General features: G+C 62.5%; 2 protein-coding genes across 16 annotated transcripts in view; one reads left to right on the top strand and one right to left on the bottom strand.

The window, feature by feature from the left end:
- Chd5 (chromodomain helicase DNA binding protein 5) overlaps positions 1–5,498 on the top strand; it is a 59,235-nt gene extending 53,737 nt beyond the window's left edge. For 5 of the 7 annotated variants that reach the window (XM_078025089.1, XM_078025091.1, XM_078025088.1 and 2 more), the window contains 5 exons: positions 58–253; positions 823–986; positions 1,100–1,214; positions 1,323–1,376; positions 2,098–5,498. In XM_078025089.1, coding sequence (XP_077881215.1) covers positions 58–253; positions 823–986; positions 1,100–1,214; positions 1,323–1,330 — 483 coding nt within the window. In that variant the 3' untranslated portion in view covers positions 1,331–1,376; positions 2,098–5,498. The remainder of the gene's footprint in view (positions 1–57; positions 254–822; positions 987–1,099; positions 1,215–1,322; positions 1,377–2,097) is intronic. The other 2 variants (XM_078025090.1, XM_078025092.1) reach the window with 1 other exon arrangement.
- Positions 5,499–5,965: 467 nt separating this feature from the next.
- The window catches only part of Kcnab2 (potassium voltage-gated channel subfamily A regulatory beta subunit 2), an 83,295-nt gene continuing 71,922 nt past the window's right edge, over positions 5,966–17,338 (bottom strand). For 6 of the 9 annotated variants that reach the window (XM_078025108.1, XM_078025111.1, XM_078025109.1 and 3 more), the window contains 9 exons: positions 17,210–17,253; positions 16,322–16,408; positions 15,564–15,608; positions 12,513–12,598; positions 10,792–10,912; positions 10,626–10,720; positions 10,007–10,127; positions 9,430–9,518; positions 5,966–8,581 (listed from right to left, as the gene is read on the bottom strand). In XM_078025108.1, coding sequence (XP_077881234.1) covers positions 8,492–8,581; positions 9,430–9,518; positions 10,007–10,127; positions 10,626–10,720; positions 10,792–10,912; positions 12,513–12,598; positions 15,564–15,608; positions 16,322–16,408; positions 17,210–17,253 — 778 coding nt within the window. In that variant the 3' untranslated portion in view covers positions 5,966–8,491. The remainder of the gene's footprint in view (positions 8,582–9,429; positions 9,519–10,006; positions 10,128–10,625; positions 10,721–10,791; positions 10,913–12,512; positions 12,599–15,563; positions 15,609–16,321; positions 16,409–17,209; positions 17,254–17,338) is intronic. The other 3 variants (XM_078025112.1, XM_078025113.1, XM_078025107.1) reach the window with 1 other exon arrangement.

Genomic DNA, 17,338 nt, shown 5'->3' with positions numbered 1-17,338 from the left:
GGTGCAGGAGGAGCGTGGCCGTCCAGGGGAGGGGCCAGCCAAGCTCTCACCCCCCAGCTGCTGGAGCAGGCGCTGGTCATCGAGGAGCAGCTCCGGAGGGCCGCGTACCTCAACATGACCCAGGACCCCAACCACCCAGCCATGGCCCTCAACGCCCGTCTGGCCGAGGTGGAGTGCCTTGCCGAGAGCCACCAGCACCTGTCCAAGGAGTCCCTTGCCGGGAACAAGCCTGCCAACGCTGTCCTGCACAAGGGTGAGCCGCCCCGGGCCAGGGCACCCTGGGGGAGGGGCAGGGGCAGAAGGTCCGGCCCAGGGCCTGGCCTCCTGGGTCGGCCTGGGGCCGTCCCTCACTGAGGGGAAACAGGCTCCTTTCTTGGACCTGTGAGCAGGCCCTGGGCTGGGTAGGTGACGGGCCGCAGGATTTAAAGCCTCATGGTTATGGAGCCTGAGGTGCACCTCCCTTCAGTTCTCACGAACCCGGTGAAGCTGTGTGTCCTCTGTGTGCTAGTGAGCCTGGTCCTGTGAGCCCTGCATCCTGTCCCCGGGGTTGGACCAGGCTGTGGCCTCCTGGGGAGCTCTGTGTGTGAAGGGAAACCCGGTGTTTCTGCTTTGCCTCTGCCAGGGCAGGGGCCCCTGGAGTTGTTTGGAAAGCCCACTGATCCTCCAGTTGGCCAAAGGGCTTCCTGCGCCTGGCGAGAGCGCCCCCTGGTATCCGATGCGGGCGTGCCGTAACACACCCTTGTAAATGAGGGCTGGCCTGGCTGCGGCGTGGGTGGCACCAGCCAGCCAGCCCCTCCATTCCTGGGCCCTCCTGCCCTGCAGTCCTGAACCAGCTGGAGGAGCTGCTGAGTGACATGAAGGCAGATGTGACGCGCCTGCCCTCCATGTTGTCACGCATCCCCCCGGTGGCTGCCCGCTTGCAGATGTCGGAGCGCAGCATCTTGAGCCGCCTGACCAACCGTGCCGGGGACCCCACCATCCAGCAGGTCAGGTTCAGACTGCATGCCGTGCATGGGGCCAGCCCCTTGGGCGCCCGCTGCCCCAGCTGGGGCTGGGTGGGTGCTGAGCGGCACCTGTAAAGCTGAATCCTTGCCTCCAGGGCGCTTTTGGCTCCTCCCAGATGTACAACAACAACTTTGGGCCCAACTTCCGGGGCCCTGGACCGGGAGGGATTGTCAACTACAACCAGATGCCCCTAGGGCCCTATGTGACTGGTAGGTGCCCCTCCGCTTCCGGGCAGCATGCACACGGTGCCCTGCCAGGGCCCAGCCTGCCGCCTGCTGCGGATGCCCAGCAAGCCCCGTGTTCTCTCTCTTTGGCAGATATCTAGCCGTCCCTGTGACTTCCCCCTGTTGCAGCGCTCATTTCCAGCTGAGGTGAGGTCCCTCCTGGCTGCTCCCCTGTCCTGCGCCCACCCGGCCAGCTTGGCAAGTCAGGCCTGGCTAGAACTAGCCCGTCCATGTGCTTGATTCTGGTCCCTAAGCCTCAGGTCTTCACTGCCCCAGGCTTTGGAAGTCACCCACTGGCCTGGAGCCCTCCACCCAGCCCCCCTTTGCCCCGGGACCACCTTGGGCCAGGCTGTCTGCCATGGGAGGCTGGGTGGCAGGACACAGAGGACCCAGTGGACCTGGGCAGACCCTGTGTGTGCACCTCCGTCTTTGTACTTCCATGTACACCTGTGTTCTTGGTGGTGAGTTGGGACAGTTGCCCCAGAGCAGTGCCCCGTCCTGCCTTGACTGTCCTGCTCAGTGGGGCGCTGCGGGCAGTTATGTCTTGTTTCATACCCTCACTGAAAGCTTGAGGAGTGTCACTGGAATGGAGAGGGGGGGCGGCTATCACAGACTAACTGCCAGCTCTTGCCACCTCCTTCACTGGGACCACCAGCTTCCCCTGAGTTCTGTCCCCATAAGAGCAGACAGGACAGTTTGAGGGTGAAGGTGATGGACTTCCAGGCTGGTCAGCCCACTGGAGACTGAGGAGAGCTGTCCAGCACCCTGGGTACAGCTCACGGCCTGGCCAGTGGTCAGCTGTAGGCTCTGGGGTATCTCTGGCCACCTGGCCACCTAGACACATAACCCACTGACCTGCTTTTTGCAGCCACACTTACCGGGCCACCTGCCTGACCCCCACGGGAGAGAAAAGCTGCTGCCTTTTTAGAACCGGTGCCACCTTGGGACAAAAGGGAAATGGAGAAGTGCCATCCTCTCACAGAGAACGAGGCCTAGCCTGGCTGGCCAGAGCCCAGAGTGCCACCTTGTCGTAATTGAGTTCTTCCACACAGCGTCACACCCACTGCCATGCTGGACATGCCCTCTCGCCACCTTTTCCAGACGACTTCCTAGAGAGATTTCATTTATCTGTACATCTTTTGCACTTTCCTATTGAAGATTCGGATGAATTTGTCTTGATAAAAGTTGGATGACGTATGGAAGATTCTGAGCACAGCACTCACGTCTCGTCACCAGGCTCCAGACCTAAGGGGAAGCTCCCTGGAGGCCCTGGCGCCACCCTGCAGGCTCAGCCCAGCTGGGGAGAACTCAGTGTTTCCTGCCCCGTCCCGCCTGCCCTCCTGCTGCAGCCCCTGCCCGCCTGGTACCCCCAGAACCAGGTGGGCCAGGTGGGAGAGGGGCCACCTTGCTCTGACGGAGGAGATGCTGCTGATGCTGGATCAGACAGGGTTTTCCTGTCTCCTTCCTGCCCGGGATGGAGACCACCAGGTAGAGGCCGTCTTCTGGGGGATACATGTCTGTCCCTGGCCCAGCATGTCCTGAAGGTTGGGCTCTTGCTACCAGCAGAGAGGCCCCAGAGGTACATGGCAGGCTTCAGCGTGTGCGGCCAGGGAGGAGGGGCATGAGTCTGCCGGAGCCACTGCAGGAAGGGACGGAGGTTTGCCATCTGCTGGGGGTGGTTATGGGCAGGTGAGAGCTGTGTCCTGGTAAGGAGGGACCTGGTCTTTGATGGCCCAGGAGACCCTGCCTTGTCCTGTGTCCTGCGAGGCCTGTCCACCCACCTTTGGGTATAGACGTTTCTGTTCTGGGCCACAGATGTGGAGGAATCAGGCAGACCCCTGAGGCCTGGACTGTCCCCTTCTCTGTCCCTGGGGGGTCCTCCATCTGGGCTGCCCTTAATGAGTTCTTGGAGGGTGTGGGAAGAGCTCTGCGGGGAGGCAGGGCACTGGACACTCAGTGGCCTCTAGACCCTTCTTAGCAGGAGCCTTCCTGCTTCTGCCTCCTCTGTGGGAATGCCGTGGAGCCCCTGCCCTTCTTCCCACCTGTGCCTGGTTGGAATCCAGCTCCACCCTGGCTCTTCCCCGCCCTCAAGACCTCATAATGCCCCAACGCAGGATGGGGGTCAGTGGGAGCTGGCCAGGCCTTGTGCCTGTTGTCTAACCCTCCCACTGGCCCAGCGTAGCGGACAGGGCTGTGCAGCCTTGAGCTGGAGCCTGCCGGGGGGGGGTCCTTTAGTGCAGAAGGAAACTCACTGAGGAACTGGCTGGGCCTGGGGCCAAGAGGGGCTCAGACTCCACTCCCTGGGAGAGGCATGAGGGACGTGGTGTCTCTGGGCCTGTCGGGGACAGAAGTGAGGCCAGGGGCAGTAGTCAGTCTCAGCCTCATCTCATGGACACTTGGGCAAATGCCCGGCCCTCCCTGAGCTCCAGGTTGCTCATCTGTAACATGGCTTTTTCTCTGAACCCCTGGACCAGACCCCAAGGCCCCTTGTTCCGGTCTTGAGAGCAGGGGTGGGCCAGGGGAGGAGAGCCCCGGAGGCGGAGAGGGTTGGGTGGTCGGCAGGCTTGAGCACGCAGAGTTCCCGGGGTGGCTGCCCCGCCTCCCAGGAGGGTGGCCCTTGTCCTCACAAGTCCCTGTGGTCATCTAGCACCACCATCCTCTGGTCAGCGCCCCTGCAGCCTCCTGGCTCAGGCCAGATGAGAAGACCTGCCGCGAGCTCACTCCCCAACCCAGGGCCACTGTGATGTCATCCTCAGTGGGTGGACAGTCAGCCCCTGGGTGGCCTCTGGGACAGCCCCGGCCCCGCCCCAGTGCAGGGTCCTAGGCCAGTTGATGACCCTCTCCCTTGCCCCTCCCAAGGGCTGGTGGTCTCCCTGGTTGTGACTCCTCCCTGGAAACCTTGCTTGGTCCCTCTCTCTGCTTCTTCCCAGGCCTGTCCAGGGGACCCTTGTCCCCCTTCCCTGCTGGGCTAGAGGTGGCCCCCACAGCCAGCCTGGCCCTGGGAAGAGCGTGTTCTCCATGACCAGCACCCAAGACACCCGGGAGGGTGGGCTGCCGAAAGTGGGGCAGGAAAGGTTTTCCAGATGGTTCTCATCCTGGTTCCTCAGTAACTTCCTGCCAGAGCTGTGGCGGGGAGGGAGAGCCCGGGGGAGGCCTGCCTTGGCCTCTTCAGGCCGTTGGATTTGCCCTGGAGATGGCCGCCCTTGAGCCCCAGGGCAGCCTGCCTTCCTGGTCCCAGCCCTCTGTTTTGTCCAGTGTGGGGGTTTGTTGAGCTGCCTTTGGGCCAAAGGGCTCAGCGGTCTGCCAGGTGGCACTGGCCTTGGGTTGGCGTGGCCACTTCTGAGGGCACCTTCCCTCACACCTGCCTCCAGGCTGCTCTGTCCCCCTGGGGCCAGGCGGGAGGAGCCTCCCTGAAGAGCGGCCGGAGGATCCTGTCTCCTGCAGCTTTGGCTTCTCCCAGAGGCAGGCCCCATCCCTTGTCCCACAGCTAGGTCCTCCTGTGGCTGGGCTTCCTTCCCAGAGTCCACCCAGGCCCAGGGTTGACCAGGACTCGGCCTGCAGATCCCAGGGCCACTGAGGGACTGAGGGGTGGACCCGTGGCCTCTAGTGTGCATGGGGGCCTGGGAGGGCGAGGCCGACCCACCCCCCTGGCCTCGCCGTCCCGGTGGCCTGGTTGTAGCTTCAGGTGGACGGTGCCCCAGCCCTTCTGCACAGCCTTGGCACCAGGGGGAGCCGCTGCTCCTGCTGGTCCCCGAGTTCACAGGTTGTGGCCGTGAGCCCAAGGCGTGGGGGTGGTTGTGTTTATGGAGTTTTTTCCCCTTAAGTTTCAGATTTTTTTTTAAACAAAGTATTTTTTTAGGTGCGATACCCAGAAAGGGCCCGTTGGGTGTGTGTGTGTGTGTGTCCCGACTCCTCGCACGGAGGTTGGCGCCCCCGCCTTGCAGCTCCTGCTGGCTTGGCCTGGAGAGAGGAGGGAAGGCCCGCCTGGGCGGCGGAGGAGGGACTTGCCTGCCCAGGCCCCTGGCCCAGGCGCATCCTCAGGCTGGCCAAGGGAGGGCCTGGCACTCTGGGCCAGCTAAGAGGGTCTCTCCTGCTGCGGGGCCCCTAGTGGGGCAGGGGTTGAACCTTGGACACCAAGTTCCCCGGGGGTTGTGGCTCACCGTCTCCTGCAGGAGGCTGGCAGAGACCACAGCCAACACAGTCACCTTTTCTTTGTACTCTGCGTGTATGTTTTGGTTTCTGTGTTTTAATAAACCCTTTGGGAAGGGACTGAGTCAGATTCTCATTTACAAAAGGGCTGGGGAGGGTGGAGTGGGGGACCCTGCTCCAAGGCACGTCCCACCTGAGAAGTCACACTTCTAGGGCTTGGTCGCACTGGGAGGGATGGGCAGTGAGTAGCCATGTGCTGGGGAGATGCCCGTCTACCTGCACCCCCATCTTGTGGGCTTCCCCAGGCCCCGACCCTTATCATGAGGACCACAGCCAACCAGTTCCTCAAGCCACAACAGCCTCCCAGCAACCATCCCTGGGCCGTGGGACAGGGCCACAGACCGTGTGTGTGTCGGGTGCAGGGGGGGCACCCTGGCCCCACGTCTGACCCTGGTCTTTGCCTCCTGCAAGGTCCTTCACCCCGACCCACCTTTTGGCCCTAGGGTCCGGTTCGGGAGCCCCAGTCTTTGGGTGTCTGCAGCTGGCAGCCCTGGCCCAGCCCAGACCTAAGGAAACGAGAACAGGAGGCAGGGGACCCGCAGGCTTGGGTTTATTAGTCATTCCACGGACAGGCGGCCGGGTCCCGGTCTGTCTGGTTGGGAAGCTCGAGGCAGGCGCGGCAGTCTGCCGTGGGGAACGCGGTAGCTGGGGAACCACGGTGGTGAGAAAGGGGGAGGGAGGGCGCGTGATTTACAGACTGGCTGAGAAGACGGTGGCCGGGCGCCTTCCCCGGGACCCCAGATCTGACCATGTGTTTGGGATGAGCAGTAGGGGGGCTCTGCTGCCCCCCCACCCTGGGCCCTCTCCTATGTCGGGCCCGCCCAGTGGGCCCCTGCTTGGCAAACTGCTTCCAGAAGAGGGTGGGGGCTGCTGGAGGGTGGCCAGGCAGGGCCAGCCGGCAGCTGGGGCCCAGGAGGTAGGCCTGGCACCCAGGGAGAGCTGCTGGTCCTCGACCTGGGCTGGTGCCCCTGAGGCTGGGCAGCTCTCCCCTTCCAGGCTCAGGCTGCCCTCGGCCCTCTGCTCCTTCTCCAGAGGTCCTGCCCAACTCCCTCCAGCCTCCTTCCCACTGGGGACCACCCCCAGGAAGCAGAGCCCCGTCCTCCCTGCAAGTGGAGCCAGAGGAAGAGATGCTTCAGAGCCACGTTGCTGGAAGTGCCACCCGGGGCTGCCTGGGCTCTGGGCGGGGTGTGCACGTGTGGCCCAGGGCCCTTGCCTCCCTTGCCTTGGTAACACGGCCAGCGGGCACCGCTTTCCCCGCAGCAGCCCTGCCGCGGACCCCACTGCACACTGCAGACCACCTCCCAACGGGCTCCCTGCCAGTGAGGAGGGCCACTGGCCCTCAGTACCACCCTCTGCCCACTGCAGGGCCCTGTCCTTGGAGCAGCATGGAGGGGAGTGGCCTCAGCCCAGTGGCCTCCGCTGGAAAAGGACAGCACCCTCTCGGGAACCCACGGCTGCTTCTGGTGCAGCAGGTCTTGGTGGAGGACCCCAGGGTCTGTCTGGGCAGGGTGAGGGCTGTAGCCTACAGGGCCATCAGGAAGGCGGATGGGGAATGTAGGGCACCGTGTGCCTGGCCTCCTCTCTCCCCTGCCCGCCTCCTCCCTCCTCTCTCCCCTGCCCGCCTCCTCCCCCTCCTTTGTGGTTTTCCTACAGCTGTTTCCCAGGCCTTCACTCAGCCAGGCCTGGACAGCAGGCCCTTGGAGTGGCAGGGAGGAGCCTTCCCAGAATAACAGCCCCGCTGAAGGGCAGAGCAGGAACAGATGTGCCTGCGCTGGGGGGTGCGGGCCAGCCACCGCCTGCCCGGGGCCTCGTGGAGCCCGCTGGCTGGACAGGGCGGGGGCAGGTTTCATAGAGCCCCACTCCCAGAGCCAGCAAAGGGCCGTGGGGCCCCAGGACTGGGCCCCTCGAGCCTCCCCCTGCAAAGGGGCTGACGCTCGCCCGTCCCCCTCCCTTCCCCAGCCTGTCCTGGACCTGGGTGGGGACGCGTCTCTCCAGGGAGAGGGTCCCTGGGGTCTCTTCCTATGTTGTGGGGACTGTGGCAGTGGCACAGCCCTTGGTCATTGGGCCTGCAGCCCGGAACCCCAGAGGCTCTCCCTCACTGAGCCCAAGCGTGTTCTCCGGGCAGAACCCAGGGCCACTGCTCCGCCACAGGACAGAGAAGGGTCTTGGGCCTAAGGAATCAGCCTGGGGCATATGGCCCCTGCCTACTGTCGCCTGCCCCCCGGTGGTCAGCAGCCACGGTGTGACTAACTGTGCTTCACAGGGCCTTCTGTGGCATGGACAGGGCCCATGCCACTGGGACCCTTCCCATGTGCTCTGGGCCTCTGTGGCATGAGGCCCATCAATTGTGGGCAGAGTTGGAGACGGTGGGACAGTTACCTAAAAGTCAGACCCACAAGCTTTTATACCCAAACCACAGAGCCAGTCTCCCTGGGGTCCCTGCCCCTGCCAGCAAGGGTGGGGTGGGGGCCAAGGGCTAGCTGGGTGGGCATGGCCCGGGCAGGGTGGGGTCGAGAGGGGTGGTGGAAGGGATCTGAGGTTGGGCCCAGCACAAAATACCTGGAGCCTGTGGAAAGGGAGGCTGAAGAAGCCTCTAATAGGGAGCCCGACCCCGGCTACCAGGGCCTTGGCGAGGGGGCTCCAGGAAGTGCTGGACTCCTTCCCAGGGGCGGTTCTTGGTAGAGGAGAGGCCCACTCTGCCTGCCCCGAGGACCCCACCAAGTCTCTGCCTGGCTGTGACTTGGGAACTGCCACGAAGGGTCACGGCTGGGAGAAGCTTGGTTTCCTCTCCAAGGATGAGCCGAGGCGACAGGCTTGGGTGGGACTGCTTGAAGGTCCTTCCTAACCCATGCCATCTCCCGGGCTCACGCTGGACATGGTCTGGGGAAGCAGCGGGTGGCATCTGGCAGCGACTGGAGATCATTTCCTGATGACGTCTGGGAGTGGTGTTTTCTCTTGGAGACAAACCCCACGCTGTACTTGGCGTCAAAACAGCATAAGCGAGCGAACAGACAGGAGGGAACCGGAAACTGTCCGAGCAGGTGGTGGGCAGCTTAGGATCTGTAGTCCTTTTTGCTGTAGGGTTTATTGCCCAAAATGCTATCGATCTCGTGGATAATGGACGATGACAGTTTTGGAAGGACCTGCGTGCGGGGACAAGAACTAGTCAGAGCTCCATGAGCGAGTCTGGCCGGGCCTGTGGAGGGAGGCAGGCGACCCTTCCACGTTCCACGGACTGGCAGGTGGTGGTGGCAGGGTCGAGGCCCCCAAGTGCCTGCCTTCTGTGCCCCCTAACTGCTCTCCCAGCTGCCCCTGCTTTAGGTGACAGCAACACCAGCCTTCTGGGTGACAAAATTCCCCAGGACTGACTCTGCTCTCCCGCCCCACATCCAGTTTCTCAGCCAATCTCATCAGCACCCAGGCTCCAACCACAGCTCCCACACCTGACCTCAGAGACTGCTGCTACCTCCCACCAGCCATCTCGGCCTTGGCCTTGACCTTGAAGTGCCCCCGTGAGCTGCCAGAAAGCAAGACCCTTTCAACAGCTCCTGGGAGCATGCCAGGCTCTGTTCCCAGCTCAGCCCAGTCCTTAGAGGCATGTTAACACCCTGGGGACCTCAGCTCTGCCTGGTGCCTCCTCAACCTGCCAGGACTGCTCCTCCCCGGAAGCTTCTATGCACGAGTCTCTGGCACCTCTTCAAGACTTGCTCCAAAGCCCTTTTCTCCCCTGGCCCAGCTGACCCCGGAAGCCTGGCACTGTGGCTCTCCTGCCCTGCCTGCCCTGCTTCCTAAGGTGCTGGTCACCTCTGGCATTTGTCACTGACTTCTTGCCTTTCGTGTTCATATCTGCTCCTGTTATCAGGACGCAGTTCGGAGCAGGCTCACGCCAGATGCAGCCCCTGCACTTTTCCGGGCACTGCGGGTGCTGAGTGGCCCTGTGCTTGGGTGCAGGGCTCGCTGGGCCCTGAGCTCCACCTCAGCCCCCTCTCACCTGTATTGCTCCAATGTTCTCCATGAGCTGTTCCGCGTTGGAAGCACCGAGGAGCACAGAGCTGACCCCCTCGTTCCTCAGGCACCAGGCTGGGGGAGCAAGACAGGAGGTGAGGGAGGCAGGTCTTCCCACTGTGGCCTCTGGCTCTGCCTTGCCCCTGCCTGGGCCAGAGAGACCTTGCTTTTTGGTCTGGGGGCTGAGGGTGCCAGGAAGCTCAGCAGTGCCAAAGGGGACTCTGCCCAAAGCCCGGTGGAGAAGGTGCCGGAGAGCTCTGGCCCCGCTGCCCCTGTGGAAATCAGGCCCAAGGGCTCAGGCACCCCCCGTTCCCCGTGCCACATGGCTGGTGGATGGAGGGGGTGGCCCAGGCTCTCAAGGACCCATGCCCTCTCCCCAGGGACATGGACCTAACCCTGTCCCTTGCAGCCCTGACAGCTATGGCCATGTCACACAGGAGTTCCTCACCTCCTGCCAGGAACACTGGCCCACTGGGCTCTGAGCCCCATCACCTATGGCCAGCTGCGAGAGCCCACAGTCCAGGCCCTCAGGGACCCCGTCCCTGTGCCCAGCTCCCTGTTACCTATGGCCAGCTGGGGGAGGGTGCACCCCAGGCGCTCGGCGATGGCCTGCAGCTCCTTCAGCTTGGCCTGCTGGCGCCGGCCCTCCTCACTCAGGATCTTGTCTTTCAGCCACTGGTAGCCCTGGGGGTGGACACAGCTACAAGTGAGGGGTCCCCTGGGCCTCCCACCGCAGATGGCTGATGACCTGTGCTCCATCTGCCCCAGGCCCAGGCCTTCCAGCATCACCAGCCGTGGGCCAGACTGTGGCAGGGTGCGGTCGGACCCGTCTCTGAGGTCAGGACCCCTGGGGGACCCAGGGAAGCCAGAGAGGTTGGGGTGACCTCCCAGGCCAGCCCCCAGACCTGCTCTTAACCCCAGAGGTCTCAGTGGCGGTGCAGAGTGGGGTGTTCTGGAAGGGAGGCTACCTCAAAGGGCCTGAGTGGACCCTGCCCTCCTCACCTGGGGCCTGTGTCAGGGTGGGCGGACCCTCTACACGTGGGGTCAGGAGGAAGGGGCTCTGCCCAGCTTCTCATGCCAGGAAACCCATCCTGGTGACGCTGGCCGGGACAGCTGTGCCCTGAGGGCCGCCCAGGCCTCACCTGCCCACAGCGCCCTCCCCACCCTGGGCCACTCCTTCACCTTGAGGGAGGCTCTCGAGTAGGGCGGGATGCCACTGTCGTACTTTCCAGAAACGATGCCGCAGGCCAGAGGGGACCAGGTCATGGCGCCCACTCCTGAGGGAGGAAAAGCAGGTGAGACGGAGCCTGGGGCCTGCCGGCTGGCAGGTGGCGGGGTGGGCGCCCACCTATCTTGTGGAACAGCTCCGGCAGCTGCACCTCCACCTTCTCGCGCTGGAACATGTGGTACTCTGCCTGCTCGCAGATGGGCGGGATCAGGTTGAACTGCCGGGCCACGGAGTAGGCCTCCTGCGGACACAGAGGGGCCCACGTCAACAGGCCTGGGGCATCCCTGGAGATGCCTGGCCCTGCCTGCTCCCCCCCCCATGCCCCTCAGCTTTCCTGGGAGTCTGTGAGCTCCCCGTGAGCCAGGAAAAGGGGGCGGCTGTGGGGTCCCCAGGTTGAAAGTGTCTGGGGAAACTGCAGTGCCTGCGTGGGCTCCTGGCACTTGCTGGCCCCGTGCCTCGGTTTCCCCATCTGTCCTGAGAGTCCTATGAGCCAAGGTGTCTGTGGCCCTCAGTGGTGCCTGCTGCTGTGCTGACTGTTCTTACCACCGTGCGTGCTGCCCTGGGCCTGGGCCTGGGGTGACAGTGGTGACAGCAAACACACCCCTAGGAGGGGCAGGAGCTACAGCAGCCCACTTCCAGGACCAGGCTCCAGGCCGGTCCCTGCAGGCCCCCTCTCCAATGGGGTGAGCCTTAGCCAAGGCCTCTAGACAGGTTGGCAAGGGAGCCCTGGCTGCCACCCTGAGAGGCCCTGTCTCCTGGGGCTTGAGGCTCATCGAACCTGCTCATCTGCAGGATGGGTTGATGATACACCTCCTGGAGCCCAGCGCTGGCTGGGAAAGTGTCCAGGGCATGCTCGTGGATGGCACACCACAGAGGACGAGCTATGTTCAGCTAGGGATGGAAACTCTGCTGGATTTGTCCCGTGAAGCAGGCCCTGGGGACTCAGAGTGGGAGGCTGAATACGGGGAGTTCTGGGAGGCCAGCCTGAATGGGCTGAGGCCAGAAGTGGGGCTGGGGGCTGGGGCAAGTCAGCCCAGGAAGATGCAGACCCCAGGGCCTCTGCCCTCACTCTCCCTGCAAGCTTTGAGAAGAGGGTACCCTGCTGACTTCTTGGTATTTGCAGAAATACCAAGAAACCTCTGCTACCTTCCGCCTCTAATGGTTCCCATGGAGGGAAATGACAGCTAGTGAAATCCTTTCCTGAAAATGTGAGTGAGGGGGAAACAGCGTGGATTAAGAGATGGAAGCCCAGGGTCCTGACAGCCAAATCACATTCTAAGGCAGCCCAGGCTGTGCCTGATGGCCTGAGCACCCATCTCCACCTGAGCTGTGGGGCCTGGAGCATGTTCTTAATCTTTCTGCGCCTTGATCTTCACATTTGAGAAATGGGATGACAGTAGCACTTACTTCATATGGTCTTATAAGGATAAAAAGGGATTTAACTTCCAGAAAATTCTTAAATCGAAGAGCACCCAGAACAGTGCCAGAGCCCAAGGCAGTGGCTAGTGATGCCATCAGTGAGGACTTGCTGGGATCCAGGACCTCTGCTAAGAGTATCACACACCTTCTCTGGGAGTCCTCAAAACAGGTGCATGAGGGAGAGGCCATGCTACCAGGCTTGATCAACAGGTGGGGGACTGAGGTCAGGGGCTCAGTCATCACATAACGCTGAGGTTCCAGCTGAGGCCCTGTGGAGAAGGGCTGTGGGGCATCACCCCCACACTCTTCCATAAGTCCCCCTCCTCAGGGACCAAAGGCACAGAATGTGTCGGAGCCTCCAGATCCTTTTCTATAGCATAGGAAGAGCCCCGCCCCACGGCACACCCCGAGTGTCACCGTACCATGATCTCCATGGAGCTCCAGCGCGACGTGCCCCAGTACATGGCCATCCCCTGGTTGATGACGTGGGTCATGGCCCGCACGGTCTCTGTCATGAGAGAGGGAGAACAGAGGTGGGGGCAGCTGGGGGCTCAGCCCAGCCTGGGGACATTCTGCAAATACAGGCAGGGAGCTCGGGGGTGGGCTGCAGAGACGTCTTGCAAGCAGTGTACTTCCTGGCTCCGAGGCTGGGGTTGGGGGTCCAGGAGGGATAAAAAGTGAGTCACCATCCGAGAAGTTGAAAACAATCTCTCCCTCTGGTCACAGGCCTTCCGGTTTCTTTGAAACAAGGGTCATGGGTGGAAAGTGATGTGCTATGGAGGGGAGCGGGGGAGGGGAGGAGCTGCAGTCTGGGCAAGAGCTGGAGACCCCAGCTGCTCAGGAAGGGCCAGGTGAACGGCTTAGCTAATGATGAGACTGGCCAAAGGCACAGGGAGTGAGCACGTCCTGCCTGTTTATGGCCTCCTGCGGGACACTGCAGTCTTACGGGAATCTAGAGGGTTCTGTGGAGAGGAAATGATGGCGTCTGCAGGCACCAGGACAGAGTTTGGGACCCTGCAGGGTTCCACGAGGTGGGGTGCAGGGTTGAGCTCCTCCTGTGCTTTGGGGAACCAGGGCAGGTGCAGAGCCTTGCCTGGACCAGCCCCAGGCCCCCAACAGCACAGACTGGCCAGGCCCACCCTCCGCTGGATGGTGCCAGGGCAACAGGGGTCTGAGTGCCCCTCCTGTGAGGGGCCCAGGCCTGGAGGGGAACAGTTAGGCGGCTCCTGGAGTTCTGGGGCTCATGAGTCCTGGATAGCCAAAATCAGCCCTAAGGAGCGAGTTGCCGAGGCCCCGGGCCACCCTTCTCAGTGAGGGAGGGGAAGGGTCTCCAGACAGCGTGAGAGTCTGCCCACGATTCAAAAAAGTCTTTGAGACGTGAGAATCTGCCTGGTCCTAGGGCCCCCTCTGCATTCTGGCCTCCTGGGGATGTGGCAGTCTTTACGACAGAGCCAGGCCTAAAGTTTTCAGAGTTTCTAGGCGCCTCCCGCTCGGCGGCTCCTGGCTTCTCACAGGTCCCATACAGTGCTTGCAAGTTCGACCACCAGAGGCAGCGTGGGGAGTGGGGGGACAAGTGTTTCTAAACACACAGCCACAACATCCGCCCTGGAAAGCCCATCTCCGGGAGCGGCTTGCTCCTCAGCACCCACTGTGAGGGGAAAGCCCAGGTCCCTGGGGATGGCCAGAGGTATGGGAGGAGGAAGGGGGGAAAGGGGGAAGAGAGGAAGGAAGGGAGGACAGGGGACCCCAGATAGCTCAGACAGCTCCGCCTCGGAGGGGCCACAGGCCCACAGGCATCCTCCCTGGCGCAGGGTGGCAGTGCTGCTTCTGCCTATCCTGAGTTGGTGTCACTTCCTGTCCACCCTGGGTCCCTAAGTACTCCTTTGGCCGGGGTCTGCTCCAGGGGGGACCCAGGGCGTCCTCAGGACTGGTGCGAAAGTAGCTCTGGGGTTGGGGTCTCAGCAGGGTCACCTCTAGCCAGGTAGGCCCAGCCCTGACCTCTCTTTCCTTCCAAGTCAGGGACTGTGGCTCCTGGGAATCCTCTCGGCCCGTCCTGGAGGGTGGGAGCTGGGAGGGGAGTCTGAACCTCTCTGGGGCCCTCCTGGAACCCTCTTGGGGCTCTCCTGGGGGCCACCTGCATGTCAGGCCCAGGAGGGTATGCCTGGTTGGAGAGCCTGGAGGAGGTCCAGCTGGTCCCAGGGGACCAGGCTCTAGCCCAGGCGCGGTCTTTTAGAAACACTCTCGGGGCACCTGTGACCATGCAGCAGCACTCCTGACTCTTCAGCCAAGGCTGGGGCCACATGCCAGAGGGAGGGAAGCCAATGGACCCCCAAGGCCAGCCTGGCCCCTCGCCTTCCCTCCCCCACAGCCGTCTCTGATCGCGACGACCCCAGCCAGCGAGGCCAGGTGGGGCCCAGTGAGGCCCTTTCCATGCCGGTTCGCCTGGGGGGGAGTCTGTGTGAGACTGGCTGTCCCCAGAGGCAGGGATCCTGGGCACAGGCCCCTGGGCTCCCCAGAGGATCTGGGCAGAGGCAGGCTGGTGTGGAACCCACACTCGGGAGCACGGGCACAGGTGTGAGGTCAGCGGCCCAGAAATGGGGAAGATTTCCTTCTCCTCCATATTTAATGCTAATAGACAGAAGCAGGCTGCAGACCCTTCCAGCTGCTGCCAGAACCCAGGGCATCGCTGCTGCATCACAAATAATACATGGGAGGGGTCAAGTGGCACACCAGGTGGCAGGCAGGAGCCTTCCAGTGTGGAATACTGCCCAGTCCCCAGGGAGGCCAAGGCCTGTGCTCAGGGCTGGGCCCGGGGCCCTTAGCTGAGGTGGGGCAGAGACCAAGCATGCTGGAGGCCGCCCTGGGCCTCCGAATCCCACGGGTTCATGTAGGTGTACTTCGAGGAAGAAAAGGGCTCCATCTCCATGGAGACGTCTGGCCAGAGGGTGAGAGGACAACTGGCTCAGCCGGTCAAGGGGCCTCTGGTGGCCACAGGCAGCCAGCATGCTCACAAGGAGCCAGGGTGCTGCAGAGCTCTGAGACAGGACTTCTTGGGGCCTCATGTTCTGGGGTCTCCGATGGGTTGCTTCTGTGGAAGCCTGGTGTCCCCAACCCTCCCCGCAGCACCATCCAAAGTCAGGTTTCCAGGTGGGGAGTGCACATTCTCAGCTCAAGAGGGGGCCCCAGCAGAGGCAGCTGGCCACCGCAGACCACAGCCGTGCGAGCAGGGCTGCGGGGTGGGGGACATGCACGGAGGGAAAGGGTGAAGTGACAGTGTGGGCGGGGGCGAGGGGCTCCGACACCGCTTTGCTTTTCCTTCACTTGCGAGATGTCCTCACAGGGCGCTCCCCCTCCCCCGGTGCATTTTATGGAGAAGTTTGTCACGGGGACAGAGAGCTGTGTAAATAAAAACACTGTCTCATAAAATGCAGCTCGGACACAGGAGTCAATGGCCGGCTGAGGGCACTGTGTACCTTCTATGATGAATGTCCTTGACTTGGAGGAACTAAATGGGTCCCCTGGTGATAAAAGAAAGATTTAAAGAGACCGAGTTTACAGCTGTGGGAACACGGGAGGCGTGGCGTGACAAAGGGCACAAGGAGGGGACCACAAATCACTTTGTGCAGAATCCTTCTGTTAAAAGAAAAAAATTAGATACACACACAAGTGCATGCTGCATACACACAAAGGAAGAGAAATAGTACGAGCACAACTGAATTTCCAAGTCCCCAAAGCGGCAGAGCACAAACGAGAAGATGCCCGGGGCGGAGGTGGGAGCGGGAAGCGCCGAGGGTGTGGAGTCCAGGGATAAAAACGCAAAGAAACCAAGATGCTTCCAAAGCACTGAATGTACTTTCTCCTCTGGGGAAGAATTCATCCCCCGAGCAGAAGACCCTACAACCTCCCAGCAGAACCAGATTGAAAGAAGGCGGCCGCTGCCAGAGACCTCATGCTGCCGCTTCACTGCGACAAAATGCCCACAGCAGAGAGGAGAGAACATTCCGCACGGTTCTAATGCAGCCAGGCGTGGGTTGGCACGGACCCAGCACGGGTGGACTCGGCCTGGAGGTTCCAGTGTGCGCCTGGTGGCTGGGAAGGCCTATCCGCCCCCCACCAGGCCTGGCGGGAGCCCCGTGGGGCCAAGCGGTGGCCTGCAGAGCCTCAGTTCAGACCCTCGCCCACGCGGCTCTGTGGTCCGCGCCCGCTGGCCGGTGCCCCGGGGAGCACGTACCTTCCATGGGCGTGTTGGGGTCTGGGCGGTTGGCAAACACCACATCCACGTACTCCAGCTGCAGCCGCTCCAGAGAGGCCTTCAGACCTGGGGGAGGAAAGGAGGAAGTGGGGGCACAGCCCAAAGGGAATGGGGGTCCTGGCACTCAGGAGAAGGTGGGGCAGAGGAACCACAGGCCCAGCATGCCTTGGCTGAAGGAAGACCTGCCCCTGGGGCCCCGCTCCTCTGCCGTGAGGGTCCTAGGGGTGACAGGCAGAGCTGAGGAGGGAGGGCATCTGCCGTCTTCCCCACAAGAGGCCCGCGGGGTCGGACTTGGGCGGAGCACCAGCTAGCCCTACCAGGAGGCTCGGAACACTGAGCTGGCAGTGCACATGCCGGCTGCGGCATGGCCTGGCTGTGGTGCTAGAGGAGGGGGAATGTAGGCTCCATGGAAATCTGAGTGACTGGGAATGGCCTGAAGACCCTAACAAGCAGGCTGAGCCCCTGCCCCGGCCCCTTGCTCTGGTGCCTGGGAGCTGAGCCCTGCTGCGAGTCTCTGTGCAACCCCTGGGTCCTTCCAGATTCCTGAGGATGCCCAGCACTCCCAGCAGCACTGGCCTGGCTTCGCAGACACTGTGACAGGGGCTTGGGGAACCGATGGCCCCTGCTTGAGGTCACTGGATTGAAACCCTGGCCCGTCTGTGCCCAACCCTAGGGCTGCCATCATTTAATGCAAGGTCCACCCGTGCCTGCCTGGGGTGGAAGGAGAGGGTCAGACCAGAGCTCTGGGCGCCCTGGGCTGGGCCCCTTGCAGGACAGACAGCTGGGGCCACCGCACTGTGTGGCTTTGCTCTTCCTCCAGGGGAGGGTCACATGGGCCTGGGGGCCCATGGCAGAGTCCCTCCTTACCTTCTATGATGTGTTTCCTGGAAAGGCCTCTCTCAGTCTCTGCTCTGAAAAACAAGTAATAGTAGATGTGAGGTCACAGCCGTTTGGGGAAGAAGTTTAGGATGCAGTATCAGGCAGAGAAAGCAGGTC

Source organism: Ictidomys tridecemlineatus, chromosome 11 (assembly GCF_052094955.1).
Source record: "Ictidomys tridecemlineatus isolate mIctTri1 chromosome 11, mIctTri1.hap1, whole genome shotgun sequence".
Lineage (NCBI taxonomy): Eukaryota > Metazoa > Chordata > Mammalia > Rodentia > Sciuridae > Ictidomys > Ictidomys tridecemlineatus.
The sequence above is the reverse complement of the archived record's forward strand: the minus strand, read 5'-3'. Positions and strand labels throughout refer to the sequence as shown.